Below are 15,380 nucleotides of genomic sequence, written 5' to 3'. Positions count from 1 at the left end.
CGCTGCTGTGGGGGCTCCTCTGTGGGGCTCTGGTGTCTGTCTGTCTGTCTGCCATCCCAGCGGCAAGGAAGTGCGGCACCTCTGCTGAGCACGATGGCGGCCGGGCCGGGAGAGGAGAGCAGCTGAGCTGGCATGGTGCCTGTGCTTGGGGAGCTATTTAGAGATGTTTTTGATGCCTCCGCCGCAAGGCTGATGGATGCTGGGGCGAGAGTCTTGATGCCACAGCCAAAGCTCCGTGCTGGGCTTTGAAGTCTCCCGGCGGAGCATCCCAGCGTGGCAGCCTGCGGATTTGGGATGACATGGACTAAGGGGCTGGAGATGCTACTTGCCAAAGCAGCTGCGTGAGGAGCGGCCTCGGACCTCAGCGTCCCAGCTTCAGCCCTGCTCCAAGGGGAGGACACAGGAGTTCCCTCTCAGCCGTCCCTTCCTCTGGATCTCTGTCACTCTGTCCCCAGCGTGCAGAGCCTGGTGGGATGCCACCGTACACCATGGGCTCCCCAAGCCATGGAGATGGGAGCATAGACTCTAGGACAGAAGGGCAAACCCAGCTGCAGCTCTCCCAAATCCCCCTTGCAGGATTTGCAAGGGATGTCTGAGGATTTCTGCTGGAAATCCTTCGTTTTGATAGGAAAGCGTGAGAATTGGACGTGGGCGAGCCAAACCTTTGTGGGAGGAAATGGGTGCATTTGGCCACCGACATTCAGATCTGCCCTACGTTTGTGCTGAGACGAAGCCCGGCACGCAGCTGTGCCCCCGTTACCTCCTGTGAAGTTCCTCTCCATGTAGTCGATGATCTGGTTGTAGTCACTGATGATGTTGTCCCGGTGGATGATGACGGGCACCTCCTCGCCCAGGTTGAGCCGCATGAACCAGGGCTCCTTGTGCTCCAGCAGCGGCATGCTGACATCGCGCTCCTCGCAGGGCAGCCCCTTCTCAGCGATGACCAAGCGCACCTGCAGCGGGGCACAGAGGGACAGCTCAGCCCCACAGCCCCACCAGTGCCCTGAGCGCACTGCAGGATCCAGGCAGGCAGCTGAGTGAGGATCTCCGTTCCTGGCAGTGGAGGGAACGTCCCAAAGGAGACCCGCAACCGCCCGAACTTTGCAGGGTCGCCTCTGTCTGGCCCGTGGCGCTGTGACAGCAGCTGGGGTGAGGGCTCTGGGAGGGCTGAACGGCCGCCCTCAGCCCCCAGGTGTGGGTGGTCAGAGAGAGCAGCAGCACAGACCCGAGGAAGAGGAGGCTGAAGTGATGCTGCCCCTTGCTTGCAGTGGGTGCTGCAGCTCGGCTGGAGGAAGCCCACGCCATAACTCAGGTATGTCCTTCTCTTGGGGTTGGGCTCTGGCTTTTCTGGGCACGTCTTGAGCAGGAGAAAGGATTCCAGGCACTTGCTGTGCTCCGGGGAGTCCTGGCAGCAAGCAGAGTTCGATGGGGGATTTTGTTCCCCTTTTCCCTGCTGGAGCCACGCATTGCCCCTTTGTCCCCATGCATTTCCCATACAGCAGCCACCCAGGGACATCACACAGCCCTCTGCAACCCCTTGGCGCCCCGGTGCCTGGTTTCCCCCTCCTCTCTGCTTAGAGCTCTTTCCCAACCTTAAGGATTCTACGAGGCTCTGGGCTGCCACCAGCCCGTTGTACAGGTGGGAATGCTGACTCCGGCCCTGGGCATCTTGGGGCATCACATGCAGCCCAGCATCCTCCTCTTCTGCTCTTCTCTGTGCTCGCTGTGAATGTGCACTCAGAAATCTCACTTCAGGCTTCCGAGTTATTAAGAACACGTGACCTTTGTGACCCAAGTGTGTCAAACAGGCAAAAAAAGCCTTGAGGGCTCGTCGGAGAGCCATGCCTCACAGAAGTGCTGAATGAAGGAGAATTGCATGTTCTTCTCCAGCTGATGGCAGCTAAAAATGCACCTTAACAAATATGGGCATTTCTACGAGTATGTCAGAATTCCAGGGGAATTAGTCATTAATTATTTAATAGCTGACAAAATATTTTTTTTCTTTTAAAGTCAAAGATAGAAAAGCCAGGTTCCATCCATGCAGATCGTCCCTCGGAGGGCAGGAGGATGCTGGGAGCAGAGCCAAACAAGGGCTACCATATCTCCCCTCACTCCCAATCCTTTTCACCACCAGTACCTTGGAGTGGGACGGCAGGGGCTGAGGACTCTCGGGGTGCCCTGAAGCGGGGTCCTGGGGCTGTCAGCAGCACAAGAATGAAATCATCCCTGTGGCAGCCCCGGGAGCTCGGGTGGATGGGATAAGCGCCGTGGCCCTGCTGCATCAGGCGCCTGCAGGTCCTTTGTGCGCAGGGCAGATGGGGACATCCCTGCTCACTGTGGGGCTCCAGGGGCCTCTTGTTGGGATGGCTTTGTGCTCCCTGGGGCCCCCGGCAGCTCTCTGCCCACCTGACATTGATGGCACGGGAGTGGTAGAAGGCCCAGCAGATGGTCAGCTTTATGGCACTGCTGCCATGCTGCAAAATGAGCATTGGGATCGCCTGGAAAAAGTGATCTGGGGACTGCTTGGCTCCCATGCTTTGCTCAGAGATGGAGGACCTCTGGAGTGGGATTTCCAGGGCCCTGCTGCAATGCTGGGGCAAATTTCTCCCGGCACGGCGCTGTGTTTCCTGGGGTCGCTCCCTGCGCTGGCTGTGCCAGGTCCCCACAGCCGCAGGGTGGTCCCCGGCTCAGCCTTTGTCTGCGCTTTGCTTGCGTTCGGCTGTGAGCGAGCACAAAGCAGAGGCGTCTCCCGCTGCAAACCCCGGGCTGAAAGCAAAAGCAGGGTTTGGCTGAGCCCCCCCTCCCTGGGGAGATGCTGATAAAACACAGGAATACGGGTACAAAAGGGCCAACCGGGTGCGTGCTGCTCCCCTCGCCCACCCTGGGAAACGGCTGCGTGCGGAGCCGTCCTCCCGAGCCAAGGGTATGCCCTGCCCGGAGAGGTGATTCCTCCGGGAAGCCGGCCGAGCTGTTACCTTTTGGGAGCTGAAGGACTGGGTCCAGTGGTACAAAACCAGCCTGTCCTGGGATCTGAGAGCGGGGTCCGTCGGATCCTGATTTTCCTCCCCCTCCTTGGATTTCCCCGCGTCGTTCTCCAGCGCCGAGATGGGCCACCAGCTGCAGTTGGTGGGAGTAACGTTATTGGGAGTCGCCATGACAGCCTGTGAGCGGAGGGGGACGATGGAGGAGCCGCGCTAGCCCAGCATCACATGGGCTCGGCAAGCAGCATCACTCCCGGGGCAGCTCCATCTCGCTGTGCTGGGGCTGGGCAGCGGGCGCGGGGCTGGGAAAGGGGAGCGCGGCCTCACGGCTCCTGGCAGGGCTCCCTGGGGAGCGGGCATGCTCGTGGCATCGCTGCCGTAGGAGGATGCTGCTCCCACTGCCTGCCCAGCGATTCAGGGCAGCCCTGGCCTGAGTTATTTTGCGGCAGGCATTCAGGTTTTGTGCTGCTTTTGATATGGTAAATAGGCAGTGAAGAGCTGCATCAAGAGATGCTGGCTTTAAAACGTCCAGCGGGTGCCTTGCTGCCTTATAACGTTGCACGGGAGAAGCAGCAGTGGTTCTTCAGAGACACGCAGTGATCTGGGGAGGGGAGGGAGGGGAGCACTGCCTGATGGGTGCTGTGCACTGAGGCTGGAGCCCTATCCTGTGCCAAAGCAGAATTGACCCTGGGTTATTTTCAGAAGGTCAGAGTGTGGGGACATGTGTCGCACCTGGGGAGCCGTGCTGCCTGCAGCTTTGCCATCTGAGCAGTGCAGTGTGCTCAGGTTTGCACACCCCTTCACAGCAGCCGGCACATCCCTGCACCAGCGTGGAAAAATGTGCTGTGTTCAATGGCCTTGGGGATGCCCATGGGGAAACGGTGATGCTCCAGGGCTGCAAAACCACGCTGGTGGCACTCAGTGCCGCAAAGCAGGTCGGTGAGTGGGACAGAACTGGCTCCAGGGGCAGACAGTGGTTTTGGGGTTCCTTTAGCTGGAAAAGAGCACCTCTGCGTTCGGAGAGAGGAATACTAGCATTGAATCATCAGCAGTGTCCACCCGTGAATCTGTGTTCAGAAAGCTCCATCTAGCGTCCATCCCGGGACTCGTGATGGGACCGGTGCCATGTAACATCTTTATAGGCAACATGGACAGTGAAATCCTGTGCACGGTCATCACATTGCAGTCGATACCAAGCTGAGTGAGGCAGCTGACACAAGGACAGGGAGCCATTGAAACAAGTCTAGAGGAGGCCGCAAAGATGATCAGAGGGCAGGAACAGCTCCCCTAGGGCAACGGGGTGAGAGAGCTGGGGCTCTTCAGCCTGGAGAAGAGACCTTCTAGCAGCATTCCAGGACTGAAGGGGGTCTACAGGAATGCTGGGGGGTTCTTGTTATAAAGGCGGGTAGCGCCAAGGGGAAATGGCTTTGAACTGGAAGAGTGTAGGCTTAGACCAGCTATTAGGAAGAAATTCCCTGCTGTGAGGCTGGTGAGGCACTGGCACAGGTTGCCCAGTGAGGCTGTGAATGTCCCCACGTGGGAGGCCTTCAGGGCCCGGCTGGATGGGGCTGTGAGCAGCCTGGTGTAGAGGGAGGTGTCCCTTCGTGCCGCAGGGGCTGGGAATGAGATGATCTTAGAGGTCCCTCCCAAAACAAAGCAAACCATTGTGTGACTGTATGAAACTATATACAGGTTTAATTAAAAAACTAAACTGTATGACTATGTGACTCCCTATGGCTTTCATTTAGGAATACATCATTTCAGCCATGGGAGACATTTTCTTTGGAATAAATAAATAGTGCTCCAGGTATCCTGTTAGGTCTTCCACACTTGTGTCATCTACGTAAGTGTGGGCCTCCTCAGAGTGGAACGCAGGTGAACTGGAGGAGGCTGTTCCACACACGGATCTGTTAGGCATGGCTAAGGAAAGGAAATCCGAGGTTTGGCTGGTGTGTGTTAGAGTGAAGTGATGAGGGCCGAGCGAGGCAGTTCTCCCGTGACTTCCCCAACGGCCCTTCAGCGGTGGCAGCTTGCAGAGGTTCAGCTGTGGCTCTTCTGTCACGGCTGGCCTCAAAGTGAGAATTCTGTCTGTGCTCTGTGCCGTGTTCTGCTGTAGCACAAACACTGGAACAGATGGGAGTCTTTGCTGTGTCTGACTGGGTTTTGTGTTTTGTGCTGCAGTGTATAAGCATGGGAGGATACAGGACAGGAGACCTGGAACGTCTCTGCCGTGAGAGACCGGCCGATCCTCCGGAGGTCCTCTCACACCTGCAGGGTCAGAAGAGGTGAACTGGTAGTTAAATATGGAATCTGTGCCATTGCTCACAAAGCTCTGTAGCACAGCCAGGGACATCTGATGTGGCTTTTGGTTTGTTTTTCTTTGCTTAGAGAAACGAGACGACTGCTGGTGTACAGTCTGTGCCAGGAACGGTGCGAGAGCCTGAAGGAAAACGGGGCTCTCCCAAAGGAGAGATACGTGCGAGCACTCCTGTTTTAAAAGCGCTTCCCCCCGGATCTTTGGTGATCAATAAACCGTCCTTTACTGAAGGTGCTTTGCTTGGCCACCGTCATTCCATACTGAACTGCAGCGCACAGCGTGGATATCAGAGCTGGTGGCAGCACAGCACTGAATATCCAGGTACTCTGCTGTCATGGTTCTATGTTTTGTTGTTTTTTTTTTTTATGGTTTCAGTATTCCACATCAAAACATCATGTAGTGTACGGGGCATTAAAGTGTCACTGCCCCAATTCCAGCTACCTATCCCTGTACATTACAGCAGTCACGGGATCTGGCCCTTCCGGGTGGGGGGAGCGCTCTCTTGCTGTCTGGCAGTGGGTGCAGGAGGGTGCTTTCCTGGCCGTTCCAAGCTTTTCAGGTTTGACTCGGTCCCGGGAACTCTCTCTCTCATCTTGTCTGATTTATTAATCTCAATTTCAATTAAATTGTATATATTGTGTTATTTTGTATTCCAATATTATAGTAAAATAAGTTTTCCTCCATAGATTGTTGCCGCTGCTCTTTTCCTCCCTTCCTTCCTTCCCATTTTTTGTGGGACCGGGGTGGGGGGGGAGGGCAGAGGCCTGCTGCCCCTGTCACGGACATAGATTGATCTGATCAACTCCGTGACAGATTTTGGCGCCCAACGTGGGGCAAGCTGCTTTTTAGCTGTTAGAACGAATCTTTTTTTTTCTCTCTGCTCTTAGAGAGCTTCGTTAGGGAGCATTATCAGTAGTTCAGGTTTCTGTGTTGGAAAACCTGACCTTGAAAGATTAGGCGTACTGCCAGTGTTCTGGGATATTTGTAAACTTTGAGCACTACTTAGTCTGGGTTGTGCCTTTTTTTTTTCTTTTTTTTTCCTGCTCTTATTAGCTTCAGTTCATTAACCCCTTTTTAGCAGGCGCTTCTGATGAACCCACTCGTTATTGTGGGGGCGCTGTGTAAAGGATTTAAAGCAATGGTGTTACTCACAACCTACTGGCCAATAATCCATCTTGCACTTACGTGTGTTGGAATTGCAACCGTATATAGGTACCTAATGGCACTGATGGAGACACCTATGTTTCACCTACTTGCAATGTGGTATGATTTGAATTTTGACATTTACATCCCAGAAGGAATGGCTAATTTCACAAACAGCTACATCCCAAATGGAATGGCTAATTTCACAAACAGTTACATCCCAAATGGAATAGCTAATTTTACAAACAACACGATGTTCAGACCAGTCTCCGGTTTTTCTTCTCGGTTTGTCAAACGTTTTTTGAATCCTGAATTAATTCTCATGTTGGTGTGCGTGTGCATGTCATCAATTCTCCTGAATGTATTCCAATTCATTCGTAATAAGGGGAAGGAGTCTTCTCCAAAACTAGAGAATGATGATTGGCAGGGAATATGGAGAGGTTTAGGAAAGGTCTTAGAAGCATGGGGACCCGCAGTGTCATGGGATTTTACCCTTGAACACCTGTGGGATCCTGAGAAACTAAGCCAGTATTTGAGTCAGGGACTATGCGGCTTACATAAATCTAAGGAGGTACAACTTATTTGGGGTTTGGCTTGTGCTTACCGTGCCCTATATAACACCATTCTGGAGAGAGAGAGTTTCCGAGCTGAGGTTCAAGCTAAAGGGGAAAATCCCCAAGTCAAATCTAATCAATCACAGGAGACACCAGTAACAATACCAGTTGCTCCTGTGGAGGGCAAGAAATGGAAACGAGTGTCTTCGCGTCTTGAACGAAAAAGAGAAGAAGAGGAGGAGGAGGTGGAGGAAGATCCAGGTGAGGGGCCCTCCTCAGCACCACCACCATCGCGAAAGGCAAAAGGGAAAACTAAGAGACGTGCAGAAGAGAGTGATGAAGAGGAAGTCTCTATTACTACTCGCCGGCCTCTAAAGATGACTGAAATCCAAGGTTCAAGAAAGGAGTTTACACGGCGCCCGAATGAAACTCTTGTTTCCTGGTTGGTTCGCTGTTGGGACAGTGGGGCCCATAGCTTGTCTCTGGATGGTAATGAAGCTCGCCAACTCGGTGCCATTGCCAGAGATCCAGCTATTGATAGAGGAATTAGTCGATGTTCGGATGAAGCTGCCTCCCTCTGGGAACGAGTGTTAACAGCCGTGAAGGAAAAGTATCCCTTCAAAAATGGCTTGAAGATTGCAATGAAAAAATGGGATACAGTTGAAAAGGGGATCCAGTATTTGAGGGAAATAGGCGTGGTGGAAATGTTGTATGACCCTGACTTTGTTCCTAACGACCCACACCAAAACCGCGACCCTGAAAGAGTGAGGACAACGCCTGAGATATGGCAGAAAATCGTGACAACAGCGCCAGACAAATATGCCTCTACACTGATGTCAGCGTGTGACAGATTCAACGAACAACAGAGAACGCCCTTAGTTTATGAATTAATTGTTACGCTCCAAAACTACGAACAATTGCTGTCCCCGATTCATGCTGCCGTTGCTGCGATATCAAAAATGACGGAGCAAGTGTCTCAACTGATTAACCGCGACAAACCTGTAGCAGTATCAGAGACACTTGATGAAGATCAGGATGATCAAATGAGTCTAGCAAAGGAGGTGAAGGAGATGATGAAATTTTTGCGAGCCAATCTAACTAAAGACGAACAAACTTCCTTCTCACGTGCACGTGCACCATCAAAGATCTCAGCTGTTAGAAGCAAACGCTCTCCGGCTCAAGTAAGGGGTAATACACCGCGAATTGCCTTATGGTATTACCTACGTGACCATGGAGAAGACATGGGGAAGTGGCACGGTCAACCTACTCCTGTATTACGAGCCCGGGTGAAAGAATTACAAAGCAGATCAACCACCAGTGCAGTTGCTCCAGTTACCACAGGTAACGAATAGGGGGGCCCTGCCCTCAGTCAGGAGGGGGAAAGGGATAATAGAGTATATTGGACTGTGTGGATTCGATGGCCTGGCACATCAGAACCACTGAAATATAAGGCACTGGTGGACACTGGTGCACAGTGCACTCTGATGCCCTCGAGTCACCAAGGGACAGAATTAATCCATATTTCTGGAGTGACCGGGGGCTCTCAAGAATTGACTGTGTTGGAGGCTGAGATAAGCCTCACTGGTAAGGACTGGCAAAAACATCCTATTGTGACGGGCCCAGGGGCTCCATGTATACTAGGTATTGATTATCTCAGAAGGGGGCATTTCAAGGACCCTAAGGGGTATCGATGGGCCTTTGGAATAGCTGCTGTGGACATAGACAACATTAAGCAGCTGTCTGTTTTGCCTGGCCTGTCAGAAGATCCATCTGTTGTGGGGCTGCTGCGAGTAAAAGAGCAACACGTACCGATTGCTACAAAAATGGTGCACAGGCGGCAGTACCGCACCAACAGGGATTCTTTGCTCCCCATTCATAAGTTAATCCGTCAACTAGAGAGCCAGGGAGTGATCAGCAAAACTCACTCGCCTTTTAACAGCCCCATATGGCCAGTACGTAAAGCCAGTGGAGAATGGAGGCTGACGGTGGACTACCGTGGCCTGAATGAAGTCACACCCCCTCTGAGTGCTGCTGTGCCGGACATGTTAGAACTCCAATATGAACTGGAGTCAAAAGCGGCCAAATGGTATGCCACCATTGACATTGCTAATGCCTTCTTTTCCATTCCTTTGGCCAAAGAATGTAAGCCACAGTTTGCTTTCACCTGGAGAGGCATTCAGTATACCTGGAACCGTTTGCCCCAGGGGTGGAAACACAGCCCGACCATTTGCCATGGACTGATCCAAACTGTATTGGAACAGGGCAGTGCTCCTGAGCACCTGCAGTACATTGATGATATCATTGTGTGGGGCGATACAGCAGAAGAAGTCTTTACAAAAGGAGAGCGAACGATCCAAATTCTTCTGAGTGCTGGCTTTGCTATTAAGCGAAGCAAAGTGAAAGGACCTGCCCAGGAGATTCAGTTCCTAGGTATAAAGTGGCAAGATGGCCGTCGTCACATCCCGACAGATGTGATCAACAAAATCACTGCCATGTCTCCACCCACTAGCAAAAGAGAGACACAATCTTTTCTGGGTGCAGTGGGCTTTTGGAGAATGCATGTTCCGAACTACAGCCTCATTGTAAGCCCCCTTTATCATGTGACACGAATGAGAAATGAGTTTACATGGGGCCCTGAGCAGCAGCAGGCTTTTGAACAGATCAAACAGGAGATAGCCCGTGCCGTGGCCCTAGGGCCAGTACGGACGGGACAGGGTATAAAGAACATCCTCTATACTGCTGCTGGAGAGAACGGCCCCACTTGGAGTTTGTGGCAAAGAGCCTCGGGAGAGACTCGAGGCCGACCCCTGGGATTCTGGAGTCGGGCGTACAGAGGGTCTGAAGAGCGCTACACTCCAACTGAGAAGGAGATCTTAGCTGCGTATGAGGGGGTTCGGGCTGCTTCCGAAGTAGTCGGTACTGAAACACAGCTTCTTCTGGCACCTCGACTGCCAGTGCTGAACTGGATGTTTAAAGGAAAGGTTCCCTCTACCCATCATGCTACTGATGCCACTTGGAGTAAATGGATTGCACTGATTACACAACGAGCACGGATGGGGAACCTCAGCCGTCCAGGAATCCTAGAGGTCATCATGGACTGGCCTGAAGGTAAAAAGTTTGGAACACCACCAGGAGAAGAGGTATCACGTGCTAAAGAGGCCCCACCATACAATGAACTACCAGAGAATGAAAAAAAATTTGCCCTGTTCACAGATGGATCGTGTCGTATTGTGGGAAAGCATCGCAGATGGAAATCTGCTGTGTGGAGCCCCACACGACAAGTTGCAGAAGCCACTGAAGGGAAAGGAGAATCAAGTCAATTTGCAGAGGTAAAGGCTGTCCAACTGGCCTTGGATATTGCTGAACGGGAGAGGTGGCCAATGCTCTATCTTTACACTGACTCGTGGATGGTAGCGAATGCCTTATGGGGGTGGTTACAGCAGTGGGAGCAAAATAACTGGCAAAGAAGGGGTAAACCTATTTGGGCTGCTGAACTGTGGAAAGACATTGCTGCCCGAACAAAGACTATAGTTGTAAAGGTGCGCCATGTAGATGCTCATGTGCCCAAGAGTCGGGCTACTGAAGAACAGCAAAATAACCATCAGGTAGACCGAGCAGCCAGAATTGAGGTGGCTCAAATAGACCTGGACTGGCAGAACAAGGGTGAATTATTTCTGGCTCGGTGGGCCCATGAGACCTCAGGTCATCAAGGGAGAGATGCAACATACAAATGGGCTAGAGACCGAGGGGTGGACTTAACTATGGATGCCATTGCACAGGTTATTCATAACTGTGAAACATGTGCCATCATCAAACAAGCCAAGAGGATGAAACCTCTGTGGGAGGAAAGGCGATGGCAAAAGTACAAATATGGGGAGGCATGGCAGGTTGATTATATCACCTTGCCACGATCTCGCAATGGTAAGCATTATGTGCTTACTATGGTGGAGGCAACCACTGGGTGGCTTGAAACATATGCAGTACCCCATGCTACCGCCCGAAACACCATACTGGGTCTCGAGAAACAAGTCCTGTGGCGACATGGCACCCCAGAAAGGATTGAGTCAGATAATGGGACTCATTTCAAAAATTCTCTTGTAAATACTTGGGCCAAAAATCATGGCATTGAGTGGATTTACCATATTCCCTATCATGCACCAGCCTCTGGTAAAATTGAACGATACAATGGATTGTTAAAAACGATGCTAAAAGCACTGGGTGGTGGAACATTTAAGCACTGGGAGAAGCATTTGGCAGAAGCCACCTGGTTAGTCAATACCAGAGGATCTATCAATCGTGATGGTCCTAACCAATCCAGTTCCCTACATACCGTAGAGGGAGATAAAGTCCCTGTTGTACATGTAAAAAACATGTTAGGAAAGGCAGTTTGGGTTCTTCCAGCTTCTGGAAAGGGCAAACCTCTCCGTGGTACAGTTTTTGCCCAGGGACCAGGATCCACTTGGTGGGTAATGCAGAAGAATGGGGATGTCCAATGTGTACCACAAGGAAACTTGATGCCAGGGGAGTGCAGTTATTAATTCTATGTGTATGTATATAGTCATGTGTGCATTTTAATTTTTTTGTTTTTTTTGTTTGTATATATGTATATATATATATATTCTAAGCATGATGTAACGATGTAGAATAAGGGGTGGAATGTCATGGTTCTATGTTTTGTTGTTTTTTTTTTTTATGGTTTCAGTATTCCACATCAAAACATCATGTAGTGTACGGGGCATTAAAGTGTCACTGCCCCAATTCCAGCTACCTATCCCTGTACATTACAGCAGTCACGGGATCTGGCCCTTCCGGGTGGGGGGAGCGCTCTCTTGCTGTCTGGCAGTGGGTGCAGGAGGGTGCTTTCCTGGCCGTTCCAAGCTTTTCAGGTTTGACTCGGTCCCGGGAACTCTCTCTCTCATCTTGTCTGATTTATTAATCTCAATTTCAATTAAATTGTATATATTGTGTTATTTTGTATTCCAATATTATAGTAAAATAAGTTTTCCTCCATAGATTGTTGCCGCTGCTCTTTTCCTCCCTTCCTTCCTTCCCATTTTTTGTGGGACCGGGGTGGGGGGGGAGGGCAGAGGCCTGCTGCCCCTGTCACGGACATAGATTGATCTGATCAACTCCGTGACATCTGCAGCACGCGAGAAGGTGGGAAGGGGAGGGTGCAAAGGTGTGAGACTTGAAGGGAGAAGGTTTGCGGTAGAGGGGCGAGGAAAACGTACTCTGAACCACTTGTGTGAGAACTCTCACTGGCAACAGCGAGCAAGTTTTAGGTGACGGAAAGCAGAATAAACGTGGGGTGCAGCTGACGCTGTGTTTTACCCATTGCGTGCTTCCTGGCAGACGGACGGTTGCGGGGCTCCGTCTGCATCTCTTCTCCTCGGCGCCGTGAGAACCGTCCCGTCGCCCGCAGGCTGCGCCGCGATCCATCTGCTAAAAGAGAGAGCGCCGCGTTACAGCCGTGCCTGAGCGCGCGGTGTCAGCATCCCGATTCGGCCCCACGGCTTCCGGTGCCGGGCTGCGACGCTTCCGTGTGCGGCCCCGAGCTCCTCTGCAGTCAGCGGTGAGGGACGGGACCGGGCAGAGCTCTGTCGGAGCGCTCTGTCTCTGCTGACCGCGGTACCGGCAGCCGCGCACCGCCCCGCGCCGCTCACCGCGCCTCGTCCAGCCGCAGCTTCTTGAAGGCCGTCCGCAGGCTCCGCTCCGCCTCGTCGTCGTCGTCGTCGTCGTCCAGCCGCAGCTTCTTGAAGGCCGTCCGCAGGCTCCGCTCGTCGTCGTCGTCGTCGTCGTCGTCCCACTCCTCCTCCTCGTGCCGCCTCTCCTCCGCGACGCGGCGAGCGGGGCCGGCCGTTAGCGGCGATCGCGCGGCCCGCACTCGGGCGGCCCAGGCCCCGGGGCTTTCCGGCCCCGCACGGCCGGCCCCGCACGGCCCCGAGCCCCGCGTCGCCCCGCCGGCCGCGCCGACCGAGGCGCGGGGAGGAGCCGCCCGCAGCCAATGGCCGCCGCGCACGGCGGGAAGCGGGGCCAGCGCCGCGCCGGAGGAGCGCGCTTGCGCGGGGCCGGGCCGGGGCCGCTTCCGGCTGAGGGCCCGCATCCGGGCGGCGCCGGGCCGCGGAGAGGAGGAGAAGCGGAGAGGAGGAGAAGCGGTGAGGCGGAGAGCGGTGAAATCCGAAGAGCGGGGAGATCCGGAGAGCCGTGAGCGTCCGTTGGGCTCCGTCCGCGTCGGCGTCGGCGTCGCTGGGCGCTGCGGGTTCGTTGCGGGGCGCGCGGAGGTCCGCGAGGGGTCGGGCGGGACGGCGCTGCGCCTCGAGGCGCGGCCCGGTGCTGGGGGCGCCGCTCCGTAAGGCGAACCTTGCGGCGCGCTTTGCTAAACGTGCTGCGGGCTGAGAAGCGCTCCTGCCGCCGTTCTCTTAGCGGAGCGAAGGAGAGGTCCGGCTGGGCATCGGCAAGGGGTTCTTCGCTGCGGGGCGGCGGCGTGGGACGGACTGCCCGGGCGGCGGTGGCGGCGCTGAGCTGCCGGAGTTGGAGGGGCATCGGGACGAGGATGTCAGACGGGGCTCTGAACTGGGGCGTTGTGTGTGCAGCCTGGAGTCGGACTCGATGGGCCTTATGTGGAGGGACCGTACGGGGAAGCGTGGGGGAGCGGGGAAGGAGGAGGGTTCCTTTTAGTGCAGAGCGCGGTCCTGGTGTGGTTGGGCAGCCGGGCTGGGGAGGTATGGCACTGCTGCAGCAGAGAGGCTCTTGTCCAGTGGGATACGTGCGGCGTGGGCGTGATTCTGAGAGTGTTCCGTAGGTGCCAGGAGCTCCTGACAGCAGGACTTGGCCGGCAGTGTGGGGAGAAGGAGGGATTGGGGCACCTGGAGTGTTTCCAGGCCAGGCTGGCCCGGGCCCTGAGCGACCTGATGGAGCTGTGGTGTCCCTCTTTGTTGCGGGACGGCTGGGCGCAATGAGCTCCAAAGGTCCCCTCCACTCTAACGTCTAAGGATGTTATGATGTGTGATTCCCTGCAGAAAAATAGAACTGCTTCAGTGCGAGCTCGTTAGGCGACGAGAGGCTCGAAGCGCACAGCCACGCTCTCTGGCCCTCCGTCCACATCTGAGCAGGGGAATCGTTCCCAATGGAGCCAGCCGCAAATGAGGCAGGCAGCGCTCGTGACCTGCAGCCTCTGCTCTCCTCCCCTCCCCTCTCTCGGGCTCCGGCTCAGCAAGGTGCCCTCGCAGCACCCAGACGCTCCACACGCGCCGCTGCCCATGACGCGCTCGAAGCCATTGCAGCTGAAGCAGCTGAAGCAGCACGGCTCGCTGCCCTCCCGGCTCACGCCTGAGCTCTGGGCCCCAGGCGCGCTCACCTGCAGCCCTCCCGCTGCCCTCTCCTCCTGCCCCACTCCCAGCGCTGCTCTTCACACCAGCCCACCCGCACTTGAACTCCTCGCGGCTCAACGGGAGGCTGACGTGCAGGCCACGGCTGCCCGCAGGTGCAGCTGGCCTTCCCAGGGCAAGCAGGAACAGTCCGTGATACAGAAGGCTGGAAAAGCCACCAGGCAAGCTGGAGAGACAAGCTCAAGGCGCTGAGTGCAGGGACACCTTTCTTTTTCGCGCGCCGCTTCCTCTCCTTTTCTTTCTCTCACTCCTCACAGAGCAAGCTGATGCTCACACTCTTCGCCAGCACTTACGCTTTGGCTGAAAGGCCACCACTTGGGAAGACCATCATGGAAACGTGGGAAAAGCAGCTCCATCTCCAGGGAGGGACGTGAAGCCGGCCGGTTCATCGCCCTGCCGCTGCCAGCCCAAGCCAGGCATGTTTGGACCAGCTACTGAAAGAGGCAGCACCAGGTTGAAAAGGTTTCTTTCCCTTTTATTTTAAACTAAGGGATTTGGGTTGCACGTTGTAGATATGTCAACAGACAATAAAATAGCCTGGATACCGCTCATGACCAGCGACATGCGCTAAGTTCACCTCATCATCAACATTCTGAAACAGCTATCGAGCTGAAGGACCCTCAAGGAATGCAGCGTCCCCAGCTCTTGCCAGACATGAAATCCCGCACAGGCAAAGTCCCATTTGTTGGTCACGCATCAGAAGCCCTTCCAGCTTCCTCAGTTCCTCTCCAATGTCCATGCAAGGGAAAGCACGGCCACGCCACAAAACCAGGCGTACAGTGCGCTGCCTTTGGAGCACCTCTCACGAAGCATTCCCGCTGCTCCCTGTGGCCTTCGAGGCTTAGCGCTCAAGCCCTCACCGTTTCTTTTTGCTTTCCTTCTTGGCTTTCTTGCTCAGCTGTGCAGCACTTGCCTTGGGTTTCTTCACCGTCTCCCAAGTCTTAGACTCCAAGCCGTCCGAGTCCTACAGGAATCAATTCATAAACAGTCAGGGAAC

General features: G+C 54.4%; 3 protein-coding genes and 2 long non-coding RNA genes across 13 annotated transcripts in view; 1 reads left to right on the top strand and 4 right to left on the bottom strand.

The window, feature by feature from the left end:
- The window catches only part of GDAP1L1 (ganglioside induced differentiation associated protein 1 like 1), a 28,812-nt gene that overhangs the window by 7,540 nt on the left and 5,892 nt on the right, over positions 1 to 15,380 (bottom strand). For 3 of the 9 annotated variants that reach the window (XM_052684022.1, XM_052684025.1, XM_052684026.1), the window contains 3 exons: positions 12,327 to 12,437; positions 2,976 to 3,117; positions 761 to 953 (listed from right to left, as the gene is read on the bottom strand). In XM_052684022.1, coding sequence (XP_052539982.1) covers positions 761 to 953; positions 2,976 to 3,117; positions 12,327 to 12,437 — 446 coding nt within the window. Of the gene's footprint in view, positions 1 to 760; positions 978 to 2,975; positions 4,301 to 12,326; positions 12,438 to 12,658; positions 13,519 to 15,380 lie in introns of those variants that run through there. The other 6 variants (XM_052684023.1, XM_052684027.1, XM_052684020.1 and 3 more) reach the window with 5 other exon arrangements.
- Positions 4,646 to 5,268, bottom strand: LOC128081110 (uncharacterized). Its single transcript, XR_008207001.1, has 2 exons — positions 5,184 to 5,268; positions 4,646 to 4,888 (listed from the first exon to the last, which is right to left on the bottom strand). It is a non-coding gene; the product is annotated as an uncharacterized LOC128081110 (long non-coding RNA).
- LOC128081107 (uncharacterized) overlaps positions 5,163 to 15,380 on the top strand; it is a 25,770-nt gene continuing 15,552 nt past the window's right edge. Inside the window, exons 1-2 of the long non-coding RNA XR_008206998.1 lie at positions 5,163 to 5,274; positions 5,370 to 5,619. This is a non-coding gene — a long non-coding RNA (uncharacterized LOC128081107). The remainder of the gene's footprint in view (positions 5,275 to 5,369; positions 5,620 to 15,380) is intronic.
- LOC128081105 (protein MANBAL-like) overlaps positions 14,838 to 15,380 on the bottom strand; it is a 25,179-nt gene continuing 24,636 nt past the window's right edge. The window contains exon 6 of the mRNA XM_052684055.1: positions 14,838 to 14,960. The gene's annotated coding sequence lies outside the window, so the exon portion shown is untranslated. The remainder of the gene's footprint in view (positions 14,961 to 15,380) is intronic.
- The window catches only part of LOC128081106 (protein MANBAL-like), a 7,288-nt gene continuing 6,745 nt past the window's right edge, over positions 14,838 to 15,380 (bottom strand). The window contains exon 4 of the mRNA XM_052684057.1: positions 14,838 to 15,347. Coding sequence (XP_052540017.1) covers positions 15,240 to 15,347 — 108 coding nt within the window. The 3' untranslated portion in view covers positions 14,838 to 15,239. The remainder of the gene's footprint in view (positions 15,348 to 15,380) is intronic.

This window comes from Tympanuchus pallidicinctus, unplaced genomic scaffold, assembly GCF_026119805.1.
Source record: "Tympanuchus pallidicinctus isolate F22 unplaced genomic scaffold, pur_lepc_1.0 scaffold20, whole genome shotgun sequence".
Classification (NCBI taxonomy): domain Eukaryota; kingdom Metazoa; phylum Chordata; class Aves; order Galliformes; family Phasianidae; genus Tympanuchus; species Tympanuchus pallidicinctus.
This window is presented reverse-complemented; position numbering and strand designations above follow the sequence as displayed.